Source organism: Pseudomyrmex gracilis, unplaced genomic scaffold, assembly GCF_002006095.1.
Source record: "Pseudomyrmex gracilis isolate BER0280 unplaced genomic scaffold, ASM200609v1 scaffold_84, whole genome shotgun sequence".
Lineage (NCBI taxonomy): Eukaryota > Metazoa > Arthropoda > Insecta > Hymenoptera > Formicidae > Pseudomyrmex > Pseudomyrmex gracilis.
In genome coordinates this window covers 65,528-89,493 of record NW_018020668.1, presented here as the reverse complement: position 1 = coordinate 89,493, position 23,966 = coordinate 65,528, and the positions used below count along the sequence as shown (strand labels likewise).

General features: G+C 39.6%; 3 protein-coding genes across 5 annotated transcripts; 1 reads left to right on the top strand and 2 right to left on the bottom strand.

The window, feature by feature from the left end:
• The first annotated feature begins 281 nt into the window (after nt 1–281).
• Nucleotides 282–2,827, top strand: LOC109855255 (TBC1 domain family member 10A). Of its 2 annotated transcripts, none has more exons than XM_020429281.1 (5): nt 282–381; nt 1,331–1,499; nt 1,574–2,141; nt 2,274–2,543; nt 2,698–2,827. In XM_020429281.1, exons 2-5 carry the CDS (start codon nt 1,351–1,353, stop codon nt 2,800–2,802), a joined length of 1,092 nt encoding a protein of 363 aa, XP_020284870.1. In that variant the 5' UTR covers nt 282–381; nt 1,331–1,350; the 3' UTR covers nt 2,803–2,827. The 2 variants fall into 2 exon arrangements, with proteins under 2 accessions (XP_020284870.1, XP_020284871.1); XM_020429282.1 differs by lacking the exon at nt 282–381 and adding an exon at nt 858–1,031.
• Nucleotides 2,828–2,923: 96 nt separating this feature from the next.
• Nucleotides 2,924–6,020, bottom strand: LOC109855256. The gene is made up of 3 exons (XM_020429283.1): nt 4,830–6,020; nt 4,325–4,615; nt 2,924–3,978 (listed from the first exon to the last, which is right to left on the bottom strand). Exons 1-3 carry the CDS (start codon nt 5,214–5,216, stop codon nt 3,727–3,729), a joined length of 930 nt encoding a protein of 309 aa, XP_020284872.1. The 5' UTR covers nt 5,217–6,020; the 3' UTR covers nt 2,924–3,726.
• A 2,476-nt stretch (nt 6,021–8,496) lies between these two features.
• Nucleotides 8,497–23,929, bottom strand: LOC109855254 (tyrosine-protein phosphatase 69D). 2 transcript variants are annotated; one of them, XR_002250279.1, is made up of 12 exons: nt 23,836–23,929; nt 21,219–21,539; nt 20,444–21,031; nt 19,938–20,231; nt 19,575–19,834; nt 18,545–19,343; nt 18,208–18,454; nt 17,107–18,118; nt 16,415–16,702; nt 15,606–16,028; nt 14,715–15,431; nt 8,497–9,947 (listed from the first exon to the last, which is right to left on the bottom strand). XR_002250279.1 is itself a non-coding variant. In XM_020429280.1 (11 exons), the coding sequence occupies exons 1-11, from the start codon at nt 23,927–23,929 to the stop codon at nt 15,351–15,353; spliced, it is 4,407 nt and encodes a 1,468-aa protein (XP_020284869.1). In that variant the 3' UTR covers nt 13,845–15,350. The 2 variants fall into 2 exon arrangements, 1 of the variants encoding a protein (XP_020284869.1); XM_020429280.1 differs by lacking the exon at nt 8,497–9,947 and having other exon boundaries at nt 13,845–15,431.
• Between the last annotated feature and the right edge of the window lie 37 nt (nt 23,930–23,966).

Genomic DNA, 23,966 nt, shown 5'->3' with positions numbered 1-23,966 from the left:
CCCAAATCTTTGCCGATGTCGCTGTCCGAAAGTTCGCAATTGTCCAATGAACGAACGCGCTTCCTAGAGACTCGCGAGCGAATGAGAGTTTTGTCCCTAGGAAGCGAGCGTTTCCATTCGACCGTCGGATGCGGGACGCGCGGTGTGTTCAAAAATAATTCGGAGAAATTATTATGGAGAAAGTACATTCTCTCATGTAATTGCGCTGTTTATGCGCAATGCGATATATGTATATATAATATATACAGGAAGACGTGTGCGTGTGTGTGCGAGTACTGCGTTGTGTGTGTGTGTGCAATCGCGTATGCGCGCTGTGTACACAACAGCGTATCGTGCGTACTTCGTGATACTTCGATATGTCAAATTCGACGGAAACTCTCGGCAAGTATATCTGCTAATATAATTTATCTCTCGCAAATAAAGAATACGCCCACTCGCGCGTACTTCGAAGCTGCGAAACTCGCGTGCGTGCACGCGTGAGTTAATGCTCGCTCGTTCGCTGTTAAAGGCGTTTATTTTACGCGTTGTCTCTCTTTGAACGAGAAGAAACAAACCCCCCGTGTCGCGTTTTTTTGAGACCTAAATCCTCCGTGTAATGTAAGAAAAAAAAAACGCGAGGTAAAGGATATATATCCGTTATAATAATAATAATAATAAATTAATTTATACGGCGGACGCACTGCGCGAAAAAAGCACTTTGCCGTGCTTCCTGCGAATTTACGAGACAGGAAATGTACAGGGCTCGTGTTCCCTTCTCCACATAGATTTTAACTACCGTAAACTCCTCAATTGAGAAGTGTGTAGGCGTATAATATATGCGCGCTCTACGTAATATGTGTGTGTGTATGTGTGCACGATGAAGCAATGCGAGAGAGAGATCTTCTCAACGAAGTGACGTGATATTTATTTATTTCGCGCGTTCGTAGATTCGGCGAATGTTTCGGATATGAACTATGTATATAACGGAATTTCTTTCGACAAGTTTATTATCTGCGCAGTGTATTTTCCGGGATATAGATCACATGTTCCACGTGAGAAACATTTATATTTAGAATTGCACATAAATGTGCGATATGTATGTTTCAAAATGTGCTTGAAATAATATTTGTGTATAAAAACTATATAGCTTAAAAACTTAATATTATACATATATTAAAAAATATAAATTATTTAAAATATATATATTAAAAAATAATGTAACTTTGTATTTAAAAAAAACAGAAAGAATTTATATATAATTTATATAATTGTTTAATGTATTTTTTATATGTAAGATGTATACTTGGGATTTATAATTGTGCTTTTGTATCAATAAACAATGCTTTTTCAGAAGGGAAGTAGAAAGATGCTATGGCTGCCTCAGCTATGTCGCACAATGAGGAAGAGGAGCTGAACGGAGAAACAGAATCAGAGGCCAGTAGCATATGTCAGGGTTCGGTAATCTCTACAGTACCTGATCGCCATGGATTCTTGGGTGGTTCTCAGTACAGTCCGGAAAGGTATATAATTTCGATCTCTCAACGCTTGTGTATCACACACGAGAGATGTTTTAATAATAAAAAATCTATTGCAGAAAGCAAGTTATACCGCCCGATGTAATATTAAGGAGGGAGAGGAAATGGATAAGAATGTTGAACAACTGGAGCGTCTTCATGACCACGAACTACAGCAAGGTTCGCGAAAGATGTCGCAAAGGTATACCGCCCTCGGTGCGACTACGAGCCTGGCTGAATCTCTGCGGTGGTCAGCTCCTGATGAACGAGAATCCAAATCTATACGAAGAACTGATCAAACGGCCTGGTGATTCCAAATATATAGAAGATATCAAGAAAGATCTTCATCGCCAGTTTCCGCATCACGAGATGTTCGTTGACAATGCGCCCGGGCAGCAAGAGCTGTTTCAGGTTCTCAAGGCGTATTCCATTCTAAATAGCAAAGTCGGCTATTGCCAAGCTCAAGCGCCAATTGCTGCATTTCTGCTGATGCACATGCCAGCGGTACAAGCGTTCTGGTGTCTTGTCGCTATATGCGATAAGTATCTTATCGGCTACTATAGTCAAGGCATGGAAACATTGCTGCGCGACGGCGATATTCTGTTTGCATTGCTAAAAAGAGTCTCACCTGTCGCATACAAGCATCTAGTTAGTATACTCTATTGAATTGTTTGTATAGAATTTTTTTTAATGGTCTTCTAAACTGACTGATTGAATATATATTATTTTATATATTGACTCGATTATACATAAACCCACGTTACCTGTTGTGTTATGTAGAAGAAACAAAAAATGGAGCCAATCCTCTACATGACGGAATGGTTCTTGTGCGTTTACACGCGAACGTTACCATGGGAAAGTATTTTGCGCGTATGGGACATGTTCCTTTGCGAAGGCGTGAAAGTAATTTTCAAGGTGGGCCTGGTGCTGTTGAAAGGTAGTCTAGGTCGTACGTCTCTTACCAAACGCTGTCCCACGACGTACGAGACTCTTCAAGTCCTAAGAAACCCACCCCAACATATCATGGAGGAAGAGGCTTTAGTTTATCAGGTAAACATTTCCACAACAAATATTTTACACACTTAAGTTTTGTATTTCATTTAAGAAAATCAAATGTATTTTGTAATTATGAACTATAAAAATATTAACTTAAACTTTTAAATATCTTCACTTTGATTAACGATAGAATTTAACTTGCTTGCAGATTCAAAAGTTGAATTTGAGCGAGGAGGACTTCGAGTACGAGCATCAAAGGCAATTGTTGAAAAAAAAGGCAGCGGAGAAAGAAACTGCCAATCGGACTGACTGACTGACGTAGTTTAAGCCAAAAAAAACAAAAAAAAAACAAAAAAAAGATACGGGGCGAAATGTGCATTTTATCGTGTAACGTCCCAAAGTGTGCCTTCCCTTTTGTTTTTTCCGAACCGTACAAATTCCGCGATTTGTACCGTTTAGAAATTTATATCTGCGTATCATTACACAGAATTTTTAAGAGACGAAAAAAAAAGCGAGTTAGGTACGTAAAGTAGAAGAAGAGAAGTTTTCATACACGCGCGCACATATACACGTCATACACATTCCCCAATCATCCGAAGTGCATTATTTATCTCTACGTCCTCTTTATTAATCTGATATAAATATGCTACAAAGAATGAGAGCACAACATTTCTAGCTCGTCTACAAGTTCTATTTAAATAGTATTTTCTCATCGAAGTATACTACCTACTAGTTATTGATAACAATCATTCATGGTTACTATGAGTATTTATGTACAAACAATAACTTCTATTGCATTTTTTAACTAAGGTATAGTATATGATAATGTTATTCTAAATAAATATCTTTCGTTAATAATGCCGATTTTATTTTATTTTACGTGTCTTCTTATGTTAAATCTCATCTCGATTCGGTGCGGGATATAAGTTTTAATTGTAATTCTAAAGACGCGTTCGATCTCTTTAAAAGTCTTTTATAAAATACGCGGTGAATCAATATGAGACACGCAACACACTTATATTTTTTACATAGCAATATATACACAGTGATATGTAAATAGTACGCGCTCAAGCACGTGTTTCCTCGTGTACGCACAAATGTTCTGCCGCGATTGACCTCTCGGACAATGTTTGCTCTCGCAAATTTTATTATATGTACTTTTTTTGAAAATTATCCACAATATTGTAAATCTGTGAGATAATAATTTTAATTCCGATTGCGTCGCGCGTAGTCTCAACTAGCTCGCTTTTCTCCAACGATTGCGCGCGTCTATGGCGTTCAGCACAAAATTCGTCAGACGCTGTAGGTCGTCGTTGTCGGCCTTTCGCGCGTTAAAAAGCTCAAAGTGCGGGAGCTTCGGTAAAAACAGCACACCCATCATAAACAAAAGCGCCATGCTGATGAACGTGCCGATCGCCACGAAGAGCGGATTCATCAGCTGCTTGTGAGTGCTCTCTGCGGTCTCCGTGGCCGCGAACACCGGAACGGCCTGCGAGAGAAACAAGTCACATACGTGTCTGCTGACTAACGCATTCTGGTTTTTCTTTAAGAAAATAACGGATTCGAGATGTGATTATTAAAAAAAAAAAAAACACATGGTGTGTAAATCTAACTTAACGTTAAATTTTCTAAATAGAATATTTCAATATTGCGCTTGACAAGTGATAAATTCCTTGACTTTTATCATTTATCGTTATTTTCCAGATAGCTGTCGATACATATGTGACAAAAATTCAAGCAACTTTTTACACCGGTGTTGTGACGAAACACTTGGTGGTCTTGTGTCGCAAAAATCGCGACTTGCGACCTAACGGATTCGATATAACAACGCTTACCGCGACCTGCTGTTGATCCCTTTGTAGTTCGGACGCGAAGCTCTTGAACGGAAAGAAGTAATAGTTATACATCGGGTATTTAAGCGGCAGCTGAAGGTGACCGATCTGCGGTGATGACGGCGCGTTGACGTTGCCCGCGGCGTTGAGTGCCTGCGTCAACGACGCGACGCTGATCGCTGACCCTTTTTCCAAGGCCTTTTTGTACATAGCGGCCAGCTCCGCTCTCGTAAACGCCACCGGCTCCGGTTGTTTCACCTTTGGGTAACTGGTCGCGGCGGCGGGATCGCGCACCTGAAAAAAATTCGCGGACACATTGTCGGAACTTAACGTTGACATTTTGAAAAAATCAAATCGAAAATGATGAACAACGCGGGACTTGAAATTGCGTACGTTTTTTTTTTTTTATAAAACTAAATTTCTGTTAATTTCTTTTGAGTGCTACTTAATTTCTGAGTCAGCACATGTCTTATATCTGTTTTGTTTATTTTGTTTAAATTCAACGTACTGCGTAATATTGCAATACATTATTCGCAGCGGCGGGAATCACGTCCACATGTTTGACAAAAGGCGCGATCGCGGTCGGCTTCTGCTGAACATCCTGATGATGAGCACTGTTGATGCTAAGTTTACGACGCGTCGTGTCTTGGACGTCGTCATCCTGATAATCTGCGGAGTGATAGTTCGTCGACATTCGGTTGTGCATCGTCGGGCTATTGGCGGGCATATTTAATTCCTGAAGCTCGATCATCACATTTCGAAGGTACTCCGCGCTCGTTTCCGCGCCGCTCGAACGAGCGTTGACTATGATAAACGATATCAACGCGGCAAATCGCGACGGCTTCGATCTCAGCAGTAAATTCATATCGAATCGGTTTTTTTGCGCTTTTAGCATCCGTCGGAAAAAAAACACTGTCGGTGACCACTTGATTTTCGCGCACAATATTTTGATTTTTTTTTTTTTTCAATTCTGTATTTTATTTGTCTTCTCGTAATTTCTTAGTAAGATTTTATTACGTATTTCATTAAACAGTCTTTTAGCCTCCGTGATACTGATGGCATATCTGACGCATTTTCACTTTCGGACGTCACTCCGTTTGACCGTTTAAATGTTTCTCACATTTCACGGTGTCGCGAGATTGATGTATTTCACGCATTGCTAAAGAAGCAACGTTAAATTCCTCGTGAAAAAAAAAAAGAAGAGCGCGATGTGACACATTATTGAAATCAATTTACAAATTCATTTAATGTACCATGATCCAAAATCGCGCACGTCATTCGACATGTGTCTACAACAGCCCTCGGTAATCAAAGGGTTAAATAAATTGACACACCGTATCGCACACACACACGAGCGCGCGCATCGCACAGCTCAAATCGCACGCAAGGTATCGTGCCTTCTCTCGCGGCGGATATGTATTCTGAAAGCGCGGAAAACGCGTGCGATCGAGGTGGATCGACAAACAGGTTTGCGAAGGTACTACTATAACGTGAATGAACTGAATCAACTTCCTTAGCTAGACACATTTCCCCCCTACTCCTGTATATTTGGCGAAACGCGGAAACGTGATACGCATCACGAAGGCGGATGCTACAAATAACAATTGCGTTTCATAAGAATCTATACCGGACATTTCTGTGGACAGTTTTTCATCAATTGAGAAAAAAAAATTGACGATCAAAGCGCAGTTCCTGGGAATCACGCAACTTTAGTACGTAGTTTATTTGTACAATTAGATTTATATATATAAATTTTATATAAAATAATATTAGAAAACCTCTCTCTCTCTCTCTCTCTCTCTTTCTCTTTCTTTCTTTCTCTTTAAACGTTTCCTCGTTCCTATTTGAAAGTAAACAAAACACATTTTAAAAAATTTTTTAAATAAAATTGTTTTTTTTTTTACTCATTTACAGATCTGTTAATTTTGCAGGACAAACTCTACTGTGTGCATAAAGTTTTCTTAATTCATATAAATTTTTCACTAAAGTTTAAAAGATTTCGACGCACATTCCGAATCCCTTGAATCGAGTTCGTAATGACAATCCCTTCGTCCACGGTAGCCTACTTACGTAGTACGTGTATCTGTGTACAGTATTGTATATTCCGCTACCATCAAACCAGTATTTTGTTCAATCCCGATGTGTATACGCGTACAGGTAATATAACGGACGTACCCAAAACCACCGGGAACCTGAATCGTATGATCCGTGACGGTCCACATTCACCGGTCATCGCGCTTATCGCTGATTTGAATGCACAATCTTATCTTCGATAAGATCTATATTGCCTGTACGTGAGATTCGTCGTCGATAGTCGGAGCTCTCATCACGGTCCGATAATAGTTTTTTGACTTGTGTCCTTAATTTACAAGTGGAAGCGGTAGTAAAAAGTCTCATTATCGTTCGGAAGATCGTTCTCGGATGACTATTGCGTGTCGAATTAGCTCCGCGCGGTTATCTCGTCGTCAAAACGTTTATAACAAATTGCTCTGTCTTGTCAAATAAATCAAGAGATCCGTAATCATGATCAATGTCATTGTTTAACGAACTTTTTATGAGAAGTCGGGATATAAAGTAGAATTGTTATAAAAAAATTTTTTTAACAACTTATTGCTGGCACTTATTATTTTTTTTTTTTTTTTTTACAGAATTTGACACCGATGTGTTGAAACAATTATACAAAAATGTAATACGTCAAAGAAATTCGAAAAGAAATGTTTACTCATATTGTGTACAATTTTATGTAACATCAAATTAAACTCCGGATTCTCCGAAGATGCGAACGTTCTAGACGTATGTAATTATGTCACGGTGACACAAGAATGTAGTGAGTGTGATTACTCAAGATCAAGTTGAGAGAGAGGAGGAAGTTTTAATTTCCAAGGCATCTCTCGGCAATTTCATTCGCGGCGAGACGGGATGAATTTACTTTCGGAATTTCGAATGTATAGGCAGTACCGGTAGTAACCCGATTTATATACCTCGCGAATCTTCATCGCGGCGAATATTTCAGACGCACTTCGTTGCACCTGCGTAAAGAGAAGAAGTTTTTTATTTAGCTACGAATAAAAAAGAACTCGGTCAAACAATTTTTTTTTTTTTTTTAATTTAATCTCCGGTTTGTAAATGAACAAAGAGGAATTTTATGACGATGCATTTTGTGCAATCGTGTTGCATTTTTTTATCTCGCGTTTTAATCGTTCCGCAAAAAGTCAATTTTTATGAAAAACGCGCGCCTCTCACACATTGACACACACACCATCATCATGTGCGAAATCGCGATCGACCGATGCAAGCCGTTTAGACAACCACCTGCTGGTCATCCGATATTGAAATTATTATTGTTTGAAAAAATTCCCGTTCCGTAGACTAGAAGTTGTGAGATCGCTCGAATAATTCCACAATATATCAAATGCGCGCCCAATCATTTTTGATTGCTCGCAGAAGAGAAATATCGACTTAGATTTCACATTTTTCCGGATTTGTTTTTTCTTTCTTTTTAAATGCGCGTCTATTTTTAAATGTTTATGTAAATTTTGTTACATCATTACCTAACAGCTGTGCGCTTTACGAGAATTCCTCAAGTAAAATTCCCGGAAATGTCGTGCGGATAATTGCGACTCCGTCTAAAATAAGGAGCACTTGCAGCGCTTTACCGAAGTCAGTGAACCGTTGCTTAATTATTGGTAACGACACACACGACCGTTAGAGGGTCATTTATCGAGGTTCTGCCGTAAAGCACCGCAGCACTTTGCAAACGACACATCCTGTAATAAGGAAATCACAATTATTACATCCGATATAGATAGAAGACAGATTCCCGTTTTGGAAGAAATGTGCTTTTAGAGAAAATAGAAAGAGAGAAAAATAATTGTAAAATCTTTTCAAATAAATGTATACATTTTTTTTTCTCTTCAAAAAATGTCAGTATTTCGGTAAATAACAATTACGTACAAAATTCTATTTGCGGATGTAAATATATGAAAAAATTTGATTCTTCATATTTCAAGTAAAATTGAACTCTTTCAAATAATTATAAGAAAAATTATTGAACTTAGGTAATTTTTTTAGTCCTATATTGTTTGCTTTTTTGGATCTCATCTATGTAAACACACGAGCGCGTCCAGAAAGAAAAACAATAAGAAAGACAGTCAAAAGAAAGTACTGCTGCTGGCTTGTTATTGTGTCATGTATTTCCTTTCCACATCGAGTGCACTGTGTGTTATCGCTTTACAATTGTTTCATACAAAAAAGAATTGATTCGATGATGAGCTGTCGCAGACTCGGTTGCGCACTTCCGTGAGTTTTGCTTTCGAGGAAAGAAACTTCCTCGATAGCGAAACTCGCGAACGCGCTTTATCATATTATATCATAGCGAGCGCCGTGCGCCTGGTGTTCTTCCAATCATCCGGCATGTACACGTTAAAATTTTTTACTCGATTGCCCTCTTTCTTTTTATCAGTACACTTAATATATCTCTCACAGATATTAGAGATCTTTCAGCGTGAATCCCACCTCTTGCCGTCATCTTCTTTGTGTGAGAATATCATACAAAATCTAAGACTATATATGCAAATGTCTCTTACAAGTAGATCTTGTTATCATGTTACGAACGTAATTTTTTTTAATGCAATACGCGGCGGTATGTTTTCTGTGTGTGCTATCTTAAATCGTTAAATTTACAAAATTCGAGACCTTACCGAATAGTCGTTCGGTTAACGCAGAGACGGCGGTGACATATGTGACTTTTGCGTAATCACTTGATTAACAGAGTTATATACGAGCTAATTTTCGAATCGAGATTCAATACATTTCCATATCCTCGGAATACAAATAATAGAGAGGAACATTTAAATTAAATTACCAATTATATTAGAGGATTACATCGATGCAAATTAAATTTCTATTATATATACAATAAAAAATTACAAATCGGTAAATTGCGCCATTGCTTTCAAAACAAATTTGACATCAATGTAACATTCTCCGTTGTTTCATCACATCAAATATTGACTTTGTGTTTGTCATTTAAATAGATTTGCCCGCCGTCTCTCCTTTGTTTAAAATTTCTTTTTAGGGATCTGTATTAAACACGTAACACACGTCACGCACACGTCCTTTCACAGTGCACGCTCCTCTGTCATTCGCGCAACACGTTCCAGCCGATTACATAATTGGCGCACGTGCACCTTTAAATGTATAAATCTCTTTCTTGAGTTATCACTCGCACAAGAGAATATTCCGAATCTTTATTAGTTAAAAGAAATTAGTGATTAATCGATTATTCAATTATTATTTAATAACATAGCGCAAATTTCTTGTACGAATTATAACAATGTTTTTTTTTTGTTTCGAGAGAAATGTTAGAAAACGAAATGAAGTTTGTTTATCTTATTTGTAAAAGATTTTTTCTTGGTTCATAACAAGCATAATATTGTTGAATATTTTTAAATCACTGTTTACTTGTTTTCAAAGTAATTGTACGTTTCTTAATGTAATTGATGATATTTTATCGGTAAAATTTTGCCGATTCGAAATATTTTCACATCAGTCAGAATGTGACAACAGCGAGAAAAAGAGAAGAAGTGCTCTGTTCCACGTTATTCGCATCCTCGCATAATTTCATCTGTGAAAAAGACGGAGTCTTTAATACATGTGATTTTTTTCACGTACATAAATACTTTTTTTTTTTATATATTTTGTTATATTCTCTTATAAAGTGTTTTCAAAATTGTCTCTCTAAGTGATTATACATATTAAGTTCTTAAGATAAATTAAACTACATTTTACAAATTTCAATATCTTTTTCAGATCTGTTTGTTTGTCGTTAAAATTATACGTATAAATAATGCGTATAAAAATTTAGGCACGCACGTCTGTGTGATTTCAACGAGTTTAAACAAAACTGAGAATATAGGGTCAAATATCGTTATAGAAACGTGAAATTCGCGTTCATTCCTCCCTTTTCCCTTTCGCATCTCTAGGCCTCGCATCTTTTATTTCAATACTAAACGTAATCTTGCGCACACGCGACGTGAACGGGAATCCCTCGCAGAGTATCAAGTTTGTTAATGATCAGTTTTGAACAAAACAGCTGAGCATTATATTCGCGAATTTCTTTCCTCGTTATATAATTCTGTGAAAAAACACATATCACCCTTCTTGGTCACAACAAGAAACATCCGTACCGGAAAACCAAACCGTTGCCCTTTTTTTTTTTCTTTCAGATGTAAGCAGCAGTTGTTCTCGCCTCTCTCTCTCTCGAATGTAAAAATCTTAAATGTAAAAATATAGAATCACATTTTCAGTAACGTGTAAAGGGGTTTGTCAGATTCCAGTATTGAGAGAATGCGCGTGAGACCAAGAAGAGTGTCGTCTCTCGTCGGATTCTCCGTTCACTCGGTTTTATCAAAAAAACGGAATTTTATTGTGCCAAGCTTCATTTTAAACGACGTCAATCTCTATCAATCTCGGTGTATCTTGAAAATGTCAAACGCATCACGTTCAAAAGTCTTACTTCTCGAAATACAACTTGTAGTTATCGTTTTTTTTTCTTGCAACTAAAAAGTAAAGTTAGTTTGACGAAACACCAGCGTGTTTCACTAAACACTCAACAGGTGTGATAGAAGAATATTATTTTCTCGTAATAAAGTCGAGAAATATATCATTTGCGTGTGTTATTGTATGTTCGTTTTATTTTGGAACTGCGCCGCGGAATTCAAGGAGGAACGTAATTCTCGATTAAACGAAACCTACAAAAAATTTTATTACATAAAAGTTTTATTGCAATAAATTAAATTCATCTTTTTTATATATTTATATATATATATATATCTTGATATATATATTCAAATATTAGACAATCTTTAATAAAATTTGTTTATTTGGATAAAAAAAAAAGAAAAACTCTTAGGAAACTCTTTTCTGATCCTAATAATGCTGCAATTCTGAGCAAACGTAAACGAATATATAAATCGTGAGGGTTTTTTCTATAAGCACATCCTACGAGTTTGTCTATACGTTTCTTTATGCGAAATTGCAGCACTGTTAGATTAACTATTACATTTAAAAAAAAAAAAGAAAAAAACAAAGAACAAAAGAAAAAAACAAGAATAAAAGATTTAAAAAAAAAGCTTTAAAAACTTGAAAAAGCTTCGCAACATTCGCAGGACCGTCGTGCGGAGCCAAAAAGAAAAAAAAAACAAGAATACACAAATATCTCTCCCTTTGCACTTTGCGTCGCTCGCTCTATCTATAGAGTTTTCTCATTATTAGTACAAATCTCATTATTATTACAAATTAGTAATTCTAGGCTTAACTTTGTTTTTCACCGAATTCTATAGTTAAGTAGTACGTTGGCTGGACCTCTCGTATCGAAGTCTCTCTTTCTCTGGCGGAATGATCTCTCTTTCTCTGACTTATCTCTATCATCGAGATGTACTACAACGATTACACGAGAATCGTGGTCAGTGTACAGAAGAAGAAGATTTATATATATATATATACCTCGTAATCGAACCGACACACGAACGAAAAATTCTCGTGCAAAGAAAAACAGAACCGAGGTATATATCACAAGGATCGTGCGCGAGAAACAAACCTATTGTGAGTGGTGGCTCTATCTAGCAGAATTCTGCGCCCTGTGTATACAAAAGTCGCCTCCTTTTTTTCAATCTCAAATCATATTTTCGGCAGTTAGGCGTTTTCGGAGATTACACTGTTAATCCGTTGAGGAAATTTACGAAACTAAGCATATATGTGTATAGTCGGTCGCAGGTCGTGGATGTTTCTGTCCAGGTGACGTGTACACTACTGTGTACCAACGCTATAATAACAAAACAAAAATAGAGAACGTGGAGCGCAAAATAAAATGAAATACTATTGTGTAAAAAGAGAAGGTACGTATATGCATAATAGTAGTCATAACAATGTGACCGCTCGATTACCTCTATTCGATAAACAACAGTTTCATTTAAGTTATCGATCTCTCTCGGGAATCAACGCTTTTAATATTATATATCATTCGCTGCTGCAAATAATGGGAAGCCACACAATCGACAAGCCACATGAATAAATGTGCAAAAACTTCAGCGAGAAAGAAAAAGAATCATATAAGCGCGCATCTTATCCATTGTGAACAAATTATTTTTATATTTCAAAGAGAGATTACGATATTATTTACAATAGAGTCGATTACCTACGGTGTAAATCTTATTGTTAATATATATATATATGTGTGTGTGTATATAAAAGCAATAGAAAAAATCTCTGTTTATAATAAAAGTTATTCTCTCTCTTCCCTTTTCTCAAAGATGAGCGGAATTCACTTTAATCAGCTGATTTGCTTTTATTCATGTGGCTTCTGTCTCGCAGCTGTTTTTCGCAATTCAATTTTAGCCGAGACGAGATATGCAGAATGATTATATACGGCGTGTAACGTAATAAAACTGAAATTAAAAAAAAAAAAAAGAAAAAAAAAAAGAAAACCGTCGCGTGACCCTGCGGAAAACGCATGTATAACAACAGGTATATCGAAGAGGATACGAAACAAGTATTGTCACACACTCATTAATACAAATAGCAACAGGCGATAGGCGATAGTATATAACAATGTTTATATATTTATAAATACAGGCGGCGAGAGTAATTCTATTATCTTTAGAGACTCTCTTTCTCTCTCTCTCTCTCTCTCTCTTTCTCTCTATCAACTACAACGTAACCGAAGCGAGTTTCTTCACGGTAACGACTAAAACCTAATATATCTATTTGTGTCGCGTAATAAGGCGAGATGAATCTATTCAGCGTATTTAACGTCAGAACAAAAGCCCTCCAATGTGAGTCATGAGAAAATATTTAAATATTTATTGCGAGTTTTTTATTAGGTCAAATTTATTTGCTGTTAGTGCTACACCGATTGCCGCAACTTTGTTTTTTTGTCTTTTATTTTTTTGTTCTATATATATAGAAGAGATTTGCAAGATAACTGTAATTGTACAAAATTTATTGTTACACAATTTCGAGAGACAAAATGAAGACTCGCTATTAATTCATGCCTCTTATCGGAGAACTTCCGGCTAAATTGGAATGAGACTGATATCTGCGAAGATAAGAAAAAAAAAAAAAGAAAGGAAATAATCGGGCGACGCGATGTGTGCGAATCGGAATTAACGTGATTGTCTCCTTGCCTCCTGCGAAAGGCTATGGCTTGGCAACGCACGTGTGTCGAAGCTTAAACTTGACTAGAAATAAACAAACGCGTGCGAAGGAATTAATACGTTTATAATTCTACATCCTTTCCTCTCCTCCGTGTCCTTGCTTAATCTATTAATTTTATTTATTTATTTATTTATTTTTTTTTTTATTTCCATTTTTATATCGACGTCGCCAATTTTTCCGCTGTGTCGTCTCTTGTCGCACTATCGGGCCGGGCGATATTTCGAATATAATCGCAAATTCATAATTCGATCACGAAGCTACATTTTCAATATAATAATTGTGTGTGCATCTCAAATTTATATTGTTACGACTTTCCCTTTTTTTTTTTTGTTTTTTTTTTTTCTGCAATCTATGTTGTGCGTGTTTGATCTTCGCGATAATTTGCCCAGCCCGTTTGGTATTCGACTTAAGTCGCAATAGCTCTTATGTCGTCACGCGCGAAAAAAGCACATCGTCGCATATACATATCGCGCATATCTATAAAAAAACATTTTCTCCGGACGCGAAAACTAAACAAAAAAAAAAAAAAAAAAAAAAAAAAAAAAAAAAAAAAAAAGAAAGAAAAGAAATGAGAACGATCGTCTTCCCACGATATTACGATTCATAGGCAAAATGTTGTGCAAACGAGATTATTACATACGTGCTTTAGTCGCGTATTTCGAAATGAATAAGAGACTATCAGTCTTTTCTTTTAGAAAGAGAGAAATCAGCGTACGCGTGATATATCATAATAGTAAACGCATATATCATCGACGAACATATAAATATGTATACGCAAACACGCGCGCGTAGTCACTACTATTTACTCGTTACGACAGACCATAAAGTATAGCGATACCTCGCGCGTCTCGTTGCAGAAAGCGCTTCTTCTCGGAGTTTCCACCGTGAAACGAAGTTAATTGCGCATTTAATCGCTCTTAGCTTCGTTCCGTTCGATTCGAAAGAGAATGTTCCGCAGCAGACGTCAGAGCGAAATCGCGTTTAATAGAAACCTCTTGGAGAAATTTTCACAATGGGTTTTTTTTTTTTTTTTTTTTTCTAATCCAAATAATTGTGGTTTTGAGAACTCCGCTGTTTTGTTTGCCTCGATTGCGATTTACAAGAAGAAAGCGATTCCGAGTTCTTGCCCCGCGTTGTTGTACATTTATCAGAAAAACGTATATGCATATGGGCATACCTACACAAGAACACCGGTTCCATCCTGCGATAGTTCTTCGCTGTACAGCCATACCGAGAATTCCGATAAGAAATCCGTCTCTTTCTTTCTCTATCTCTCTTTCTCTGTCCGGATCTCGATCACAAAAAACTTCGCGACGCACTCCGAATACATTACTCTCTCGGCTGGAGCATTAGACTACCGATAAAAAATAAGCTTCTGCAACAGTCACGTGACGTGCGGTCACGCACTGCACTTCTCAGATTCTCACCAACTCGGATCTATCCACAAGATAAAAACTGCGTTGAATTTGGCCAGTTAATTCTTCGATCAAATGCTTCTCTTATCAACTCACGATCAATTGTGTGTGTGTGTGTGTGTGTAAAATCTGCCATTATATTATATGTACAAAGTAGTCTTCGCGCGAGATGCAGCAAAGTGCGCATTGTGCGTCTGTATCTTGATGATAATAATGGATGATGATGATGATGAGATATTAATGATCTGTCATCGATGTTTAATTTCTTCTTTGGTTGGGGCGATGTACGTCTGTTCGTGGATCCTCGATTACGTCTCACGAGGAACATCTTCACGCACATGTCTGCCCAAACAGAGTATTTAGAACAATTTAATCTCGCTTTCGCTAGTTTTCAGACATTATGACACTGGTTCATCGTCGGCCAAGTTGTGAAGATCCGAATAATTCACGATGGCACGATGAAGAAACTCGTATTGTGCCTGTAACACACACACACACGAAATATTACATCGTTATGTAGAATTCATTGATTTCTCATTTCATCTGCGTTTTTTTTTTCGTTTTCAATCAAAGTAACTCAACAAAAATGTCTTTATAAATTTTTCACTTATAAAAAAAAAAACAATAATAATCTCTCCCTCCTGAGTACTTACAAAGGTACTGATCATGCCGTGTCGCTGCGAGCGCAGTTTCTTCGTCGTTGTGAAGATGTCTACGCGCTTCTCGGTGCGTAGCTGTTGGACTAGTATACTAAGTGCCACGAACATCGAACTTCGATCCGATCCGTAGCTGCAATGCACAACCAACGAGCCGCTCGTGTCGGGATCGTTCGTTTGATCCACCAGTTCGATGAGACCGCGCGTCACTTCAGGTACTTCGCCCTCCACCGTTGGCCAGCCATGATACTGATATTGCTTCACGACCCCGCTCTCGTCAGTCTTCGTGTTCAAAATGCAGAACTCGCGACGCGTGTAATACGGACAGCTCTCGCTATGAATGTAACGGACCTTTATGTGATCGTAATCAGTCTCGTCGTCGGGCCAATATCGTGGACATTTCCGTGGGCCTTCATTTAACTGTGTGTGTGAAAAAGACAAATGTTGATCTCACGTACACGTCCTGTACATTTTAGATAATATACGATCGACATATGATTGAGATTTCATTCATTTGTTTCTCAAAGATTGTCTCTTGATACAAAAATCGGGGACCATGATATCATTTCTCACCCGATTGCGATTGTAAACTAGACTTAGTGTATTAATTCTATTAAAAAAAACTTTGTACGAAAATGCGTGCCTTGTATGTATGTTCTATTAACGCAATATCTTCGTACAGTTGTCGATGCAAAAACTTAAAATCAAAATTAGAAATAAATTTGTACAACTGTTATAAATATAGAAAAATAAGAAAAAAAAAAGAGAATTATATCGTGTATGCGCATAAATAAATAAACACTTACGTCGGATAACATAACTATCGTGGAAATGCACTGTTCCGAGATCATTCGCCAGAAATCCGTTATGGTGGTTTCCAACGGATCTTGTGTAATGACAAACGATTCGGAATTGTCGTAACCTTCGATAAACGACGCGTTTATATACGTCGAGTGTTCCCTCCCCGGAACCGGAGTTAGTATCACGCGATTTCTGTCGTACGGTATCACCAGCTCGCTCCTGTTCTTCGATTTGTTCTCTTCTCCGCCACCGACAGAAAAAGATTTCCGATCTTCCAATACAGAACTGATTTTCTGCAAACAAACAAAAAAAAAAACATTCATGTCACTTGGTGAAAGAAAAATAAATATTTTTCAAAAGTTATTGAGTAAATTCAAAAAACTAAAGCGGCGTGTACTTCCGCATCGAGCACTTTATTGGATATTGGTTTATTTTCTCTCTTTTTCTTTCTCTTCTCTCTCCGCAATCTATATAAAATATTACGAAACATTTTTTTACGAGTTGTTGACCCTATTCAATATACACAAGTAGAATGCGCGCCATTCGGAAAAGAAATAAAAGTTAAAAATAAAATCGCGAGCCAAAGTGCCACGCAAAAATTTAACATTTCAATTTGCGCGAAGTTTTAAAACCCACACCTAAAAAAAGACAAGACTATGTAGTTTCGAAGTTTTTTTCTGTGTGTCTTTTAACTTACATCGTACTCCTCCTCCATTCTGCACTTCTCCTTGCCGTTATCTCGCTGCCTGAGTCTGGCAACGGTTGCTTTAAGTTGCGACGCCGTGATTTCCGTATCGCCGTACTGCGCCATCTCCATGAGCGCGCGATAGATAAAAATGTACTGCTTGAGAGATTGCACGAGGAAGTTACGCTGATGCCGCAGGTCGCACACGGTATTGAAGATAGACACTTGGCCTTCCTCAGCCAATTGCTGAAGCAGAGAGTCTAGCGCCACGAGGGTACCGGTGCGGCCTACGCCCGCGCTACAGTGCACCAAAATCGGTCCTTTCTCCAGCGAGTACGCCTCGTTCACGCGCTTGATGAAACGTAGAATTGCGTGCGGATGTTCCGGCGCGACGAAGTCCTTCCATACGAGGAAGTGGTATTGAACGATTGTGCGAGAGTCACGTTCCCCCAATCGCGTCATCTTCAGCTCGCGTACCACGTAATCCGAATAGGCGCGCTCCTTGACATGCTCAACCGTGATATCTCCGAAGTTCTTGGTCTCGTGCTTATCCGGCCAGTATTTGGCGCACTTGGTTTTCGAGTATTCCTCGAGATTCGTCAGCATGAGTATCAGTTCGAGATGCTGCTCCCAGATCATACGCCAGTAATCGCACACGGTATTCTCCATGGGACCCTGGGCGCAAATGAACTTCTTGCGCTCTTTATAACCCAGCACGAAGTTAGCGTTGATGTAGTCGGAGCCGCAAATACCGTCTATCTGCGCCAGACGCACTCTCGTCTGATCGTAACACTTGATGTCCGGGTAACGATTTTTATAGAGATTTTCCTGCGCCTCGGATGCGCGCGTCGTTCTGTCCGTGAATCGGTCGGGCAACAGCTCAAATTCGTGCTGAAAACCGTAATCTGAATCCCGATGTCGTTCCAAATACGCCTGCAGCAATTCGTTCTTCGGTATGGGTGGCATATCGGGTGGACTCGCCGCCACGAGCTGATGTCTACCTCTCAAACTTCTACAGAGATGCCTGTAAGGAACGTGCATGTTTTGTTATTGTTTTACAATAATGATCTTTAATCAAACATTTCAAACGTTGTTTTGTATTGTGGAACTTGCCTAAAACTATTGCGCAACGTTATGACTTCCTCTCTCTCTTGCGCACGTTTTGTATATCTATACAATACGCAGAGCGCGATAAACAGAACCATGAGAGTTAAAATCAGAGCGATGAATAATTGTATTATCACTTCTCTGACAGTAGTTGCTTCTGTGGCTGTTACACTGAGAGGGTCCACTCCTCCGTATAGAGGATTAAGATAACTGCTATAAGCCGGTAAAAGCTGATCTCTTCGATCGTCAAACACTGTAAGAAATTATCGATCGTCGAAGTGTATGTATATACACCGGGAATGTAAAATTTTATGATGTATAATTTAGGGACGAGTGTACGTACCGATAACCTCGATAAAACCAGTATAGTTTGACGTCTCATCGAGAAAGCCGTCGTAAGATAATAACAAACTCGCTTCGCCGGAACCATCTATAGACGCCCTTTGCACAGGCGAATCTTCTCTTTTCCGTCTCTCTGCTTTCTCTGAGATATTAACGAGTGGCACAGCCGTAGTCGTGTCTATTTTTGAAATAGTGCTGGTAGTAATTGTTGTTGACGACGTAGACGAGCTTGTGGTTGTACTGCTGCTGCTGCTACTGCTAGTCATCATCGTTGTTGATGTCGACGTGGTTGTGACAGTGACGTTACTTGCAGTAGTCGAAGTAGAAGCAGTGGTCGATGGAATTTCCGGGACAAAATGCAACAGCGGGGGCGCCGGTTTTGGTCGCAGACCGACACACTTGTCGCACATCGCGCCACCGGTGGACGACTCGCCGTCGCCGAGAAAGACCTCGCTTAATAACCGATCGCTGTCAAACGTCTCGGCCATGTAAGCACCGCCGGTAGGTGAGCTGTGTACGTATTGATAGGAGTACACCGCGATTTCCTCAGGTGACGGCAAATCGCTGACAGTCTTGTGTGGCGGCAGTTTCACCAAGTAGACGCGGTAACAACAGATAGGACCATTTCGCTCGGAGATGCGGGGCAGATAGAGCTTGAACAACTGCCTGCCTTGGTTCTCGATCTTACGCCAGTTACGCATGTTCAAGCTCTCACGCTCCGGAACCGTAACCGGCGTTGTGCAGTTGCCAACGGCGTTTTTACCGGGAGTGCGAGATCTTGTCACTCCGTGCACTCGAACCTTTGATTTTGAGGATTTATTATTAACACAAATGATATAGAAATACCTATCTGATAACATTTTTAACTTCAAGTAAAAATTAATTAAACAATAATTAAGAAAAAAAACTATAATTGAATTATTAGGGAATAATTAGTGGACAGATAAATAATCTAAGCTATGAGTAATTAGGCTACGTGTTCTTGATATAAGCTTGTGTGTGAATAATAATTAATTACTTAGACTACATACAGTATAATTTGTATTGGGAGGTATCCGATTGTATCGCGTGTTGTTCTTGTTGAAAACGCTCAAACTGGATAGATTAAAGTTGTCGTCAACCACTTGTCCCATATCATTTTTGAATCTAGTCGTGCCGCTTAATTGTATGTTATAACGTTGTATAATGCCGTTCGGTTTCTCGGGCGGTTTCCACGTAATGGATATAAAGCTAGAGCTGCTTATATTATCGTAGCTACAAATAACGGCGAGATTCTTCGGAGGACTAGCCACTAAAAAAAAACAAACAAACAAAAATGTGTGCTTAAATTTAGATATATTCGCTATTTGAGAAAAATACATTTTCTACTCGTCTTTTTTGCGATCGAGACGCACCTCCGTCTAGCGTGGTGCCATTTACTTCGGCGCTCCAATTGCCGCACTGCTTTGTGTATTCGCTGCAAGCTGCTATCCTGAATTTGTAAGTGGTCGCTGGATCGAGATCCACAAACGCGTACACGGTGAATGGTTGGGCGGGATACACCGCTTCTCTCTTCTGATCAGCGTGGGTAGCCATCAGATTGTAATAGTGCACATGTTCTTTCAAATCCGGCGGTGGCACTGTCCAGCCTATTGTAATCGAATTCTCCGTCACGCCGTTCACAGACACTTTTGGCACAAACACCGGATCTGAAAATGCGTATTTTTTTTTTGGTAGACGGTATTAACAAAGACAATACACAAGATAAAGCTTTAATTTAAAACTATATTATTTTTAAAAAATTATATTTTGTGTTTTTCTTTTTGCTATAAAAAAAATACTACTTATGCAAAGAGATCGTAATTTATAACATTTTTCTTTCTACACAAATTTCTTCTTAAACAATAATAACAATACGCACCTTTGTCAAGCGTGGTGATCCACCGTGGATCTAATTGCATGTAGGATGTGCCCACGGCATTGGTGGCACTGATCCCAATTTGATACGCGGTGCCGCTTTCAAATCCTTTGAGAACATAACTCGAATTACCGCCGCCGATTTGCTCAGCGTAGTACTGACGTTGATCCGTGCCCTTTTTCATGTGCTGGATGAAGTACTTCTTGATCGGTTCATTACCATCGTTGACAGTCCAATTTAGAAATATACTTCCCGCGCCTACGGCCTTCATAAAGTCTATGCTAACTTTCGGCACGTCAATGACAAATAAGTGCGCGACGGCGCTAATTATCCCGTTGTAGTCCCTCGCCTGGCACGCGTAAGTGCCGTTGTCTTTGCGCGCGAGACTCTTGAATTCCAGGATTAAAACAGAATAAGTCTCGTTTATCTGCGCTACGGCAGTGAGATCGTTCAAGTGCTCGCTGCTCTCTGAATCATTCCCTTTTAACCAAGTGAAGTTGGATAACGGATAACCGTGTATGTGACAAGTCAAGTTGGCCGCTTCCATCACTTTCGCTCTCACATCGCCGCCTGACATTATTTTGCCGGGTTCTGGAAACCGACAAGAGAAACCGACATTTAAAGACCACGATAAGACCACCATTCGAAACCGATAATGACGAATCTTTCGCGTCAACAAAAAAAAAAAAAAAAGAGAGACTCGAAATTCATAAACGCGCGTGCAATCGAACAAGGAAACGATAAGAGAGATTTCTAAATCGAAGAATATATATATTACCTATCACTCTGATATGAATGTTTTTCTCGAGCGATTCGCCGTCGGCGGTCTGCGCGGAGCACTTGTAGTCGCCGGTGTCGTTTCTGCTCGCTTTTTTGATGTCGAGCCGGCCGCCGTACTCGAAATCCTTGATGGTGGTGAGATTTCTGCCGCCGGTGCTCCACCAGACCTGACCCGGCACGTCGAGCTTGCATAGCAGCGACGGCGTGCTGCCCGCTTCAATACCCTCGATATCCTGCGACGACTGGATCTCGAGCGACGCCGTCGGCTCGACTTTCGATCTGTCCGCCGCTTCTTCCGCTTCTCCTGGTTTGTCCGCACCTGTCGCGAGAAAACGTCGTTGCTCGTTTCGATTTCCTCGCACGCGCGCGAACAGATTATCGCGAAAGAATCTGAAATCTTATTTTCAAAAGATACATACAAAAAAAATGTATCATTCGGAAAGAAAGAATTCGTCGTTTTTTGATTCGCGCGCGAATTCTTCTTCTTCGAATTCGCAGCGCGCTGGCTCCCTTTAATATCCCTCCTCCTCCCCCGCCACCCCGGTACTCCGGTTATTCTTACGCGATCAATGAAATCAAATTTAATATACGGCAAGCGTGGAAACGTGGCCGTCCATTTTTCGACGAACCGAAAAATAGATGAAAAAACGTTCTTTTTATATATATATATATGTATATATATTGTTCAATTCTCGTAATAATTTCTACTTAGAGACGTGGTCAAGTAACTTTCTTGATGGTCCCCAATTTGAAGTTCCTCGTACAAGAAATTTACGGAGGAAAACATCGTAAGTGACGGATTCATCTTACGTGTCGCCGCATCATTTTCACAATGTGGTACCGTCCAATGCCAACGACCGCCTCCTCGCGCACTTAACATACATACGTACACACACACACACACACACACACACATTGTATATTGTTTTCGCTATACCCAGTGCCACATTCTAGTCTACACATTCTAGTTTCTTGTAAACACGTATATATCTATCTCTATATTTTCTCTGTCTCTCTCCAACACGCACGTGCGTATGTAACCTCGTGCTTAAATGTTGGAAAAAATAAGAAGCTGCCAAATTAGAAACGTGTCCAAAATTATCGCAAGACCCGAACGTCCTCCCGTCTATTTAATTATCCGCAACGCGAACTCGTCGAAAATTTATTTATTTTTAAATACTGTCGAACCATCGACAGCTTCGTCACACAGTTTTTCGGACATTTCTGTTGAAACAAGATAAAAAACAAAACGGAGTTTTCCGCGAGAAAGATCTCAAAGAGTCTGTGCAAGGTGTGAAGGTGCGCGTGTAAGGTGTGTGTTAACGCGCGCGATTTCCCAATGTTTTCTACAAAGTGGCTCAATGTGATGTCGTTTCTCAAACCGCGGGATTCGAGTGGAAGAAGCGCGTCTATAGTCTTCTCGCCGAGTAGTTATTTTCATCCGCAAGTGGATCCTCGCGCGAGAGAGCTGAACGAAAAATCCCTCTTCGACCAACCACCTGGCACGTTGTTGACACACACGGGGAAAGAACGGAACGCGCGCGTGCGAGCGCGGCGGGCCGATTTTAATTTTCGGTCAATCTCCCACTTACCTAATTGCCAATGTTCAACGCGAAACGTTGTGTTGAAACGCGGATAGGAGGAACCCCCCGATCCCCAAATTTCGCGCGACGGATGTCGCCGCGAGCGGAGCGGATTCCAGCCGTTAGCTGGAATTAACGCCCGGAATTTTCCGGTTTCTTTTTCCGCGAAATATAGATGCGATGGTCACACGCGGTCCGATAGAAGAACCATTTTTGATCAGGCGGAAACTGTCGCGCGTTTTGTTGAAGAAATGACGAAATGCGCGATTAGCAAAACGTCCCACAAAACGTCCAATTGTTGCGGAGAATTTTTGTTCGCAGTTACGGAGAAGATCTTGGCGTCCAAAAAAGATTCCAGTTTCAAGAAAGAGTAAATTTTTGTTTCAGATAAAAAAACTTCTTCTTCCACTTCTTCTTCGCTTCGCAAGAGAAACGAAATCTAAAAAGTGTTTCGGTGAAATTTTGGAATCCCGTGTTACCGTTCGCGAAGTGTTTCCGCACGTTCTTTAATCGATCATCACGGCGCGTGATTTTCCACGTGCTTCTTCGCGCTATATTTTTCCCTCGTGTAATATCGTCCTTTCTCCTCGTAGAAGAATATATACAACACGACGTGAAAGATCGCTTAAAAAGCTCTTCATTCAGGTTATCAAACTCATCAAAAATCAATTCTTCAAACGTTCTACAACATTCCTCTATCCGTTCGTACAACAAATTAATCCGAACAATCGCTCGGGACACACATAATAAATAACAAACGCGAAAAACTCATCTCGATGTTTTAGAATCGCATTCGGGAGACGGGAATATTTTTCATCTTCTCCTTTCCGGGTTTTTCGTTTTCTTTCCCTCAAATATATATTTAATACGCGAGAAGTGTCAAGAAGAGTGTAGCTGAAACAAACCACACAGAGACAAGAAGATAGGTATTCACGAATGCTCGCCGAGAACGCGGAGCTCATTGGAGAGGCGCGTCCCGGCGCGCCTCTTCCCCCCTCAATGTTAAAAGATGTAGCCGCCAAAGTGACTCACCGGATTCGTCGAGGTCGGCCGCGCCGAGCACGAGGAAGCAAACGAGCAGCGGTGCCAAAGACCTAACAACACTGCCACCGCCGTGAGGTAACATGGCGGTCGTGACAGCCGGTCGCGAGCGAGCGAGCGAG

What these genes read in the sequence shown, in the direction of transcription:
- LOC109855255 (XM_020429281.1), top strand. Translation starts at nt 1,351, where the DNA reads ATGGCTGCCTCAGCTATGTCGCACAATGAGGAAGAGGAGCTGAACGGA. An exon ending in CTGTCGCATACAAGCATCTA is followed by an intron (nt 2,142 to 2,273) that starts GTTAGTATACTC and finishes TGTGTTATGTAG; the next exon opens with AAGAAACAAAAAATGGAGCC. An exon ending in AAGAGGCTTTAGTTTATCAG is followed by an intron (nt 2,544 to 2,697) that starts GTAAACATTTCC and finishes ACTTGCTTGCAG; the next exon opens with ATTCAAAAGTTGAATTTGAG.
- LOC109855256 (XM_020429283.1), bottom strand. Translation starts at nt 5,216, where the DNA reads ATGCTAAAAGCGCAAAAAAACCGATTCGATATGAATTTACTGCTGAGA. An exon ending in ATGTATTGCAATATTACGCA is followed by an intron (nt 4,616 to 4,829) that starts GTACGTTGAATT and finishes AATTTTTTTCAG; the next exon opens with GTGCGCGATCCCGCCGCCGC. An exon ending in GGGATCAACAGCAGGTCGCG is followed by an intron (nt 3,979 to 4,324) that starts GTAAGCGTTGTT and finishes TTTCTCTCGCAG; the next exon opens with GCCGTTCCGGTGTTCGCGGC.
- LOC109855254 (XM_020429280.1), bottom strand. Translation starts at nt 23,929, where the DNA reads ATGTTACCTCACGGCGGTGGCAGTGTTGTTAGGTCTTTGGCACCGCTG. An exon ending in GATCACCACGCTTGACAAAG is followed by an intron (nt 20,232 to 20,443) that starts GTGCGTATTGTT and finishes ACGCATTTTCAG; the next exon opens with ATCCGGTGTTTGTGCCAAAA. An exon ending in TGGTTTTATCGAGGTTATCG is followed by an intron (nt 18,455 to 18,544) that starts GTACGTACACTC and finishes AATTTCTTACAG; the next exon opens with TGTTTGACGATCGAAGAGAT.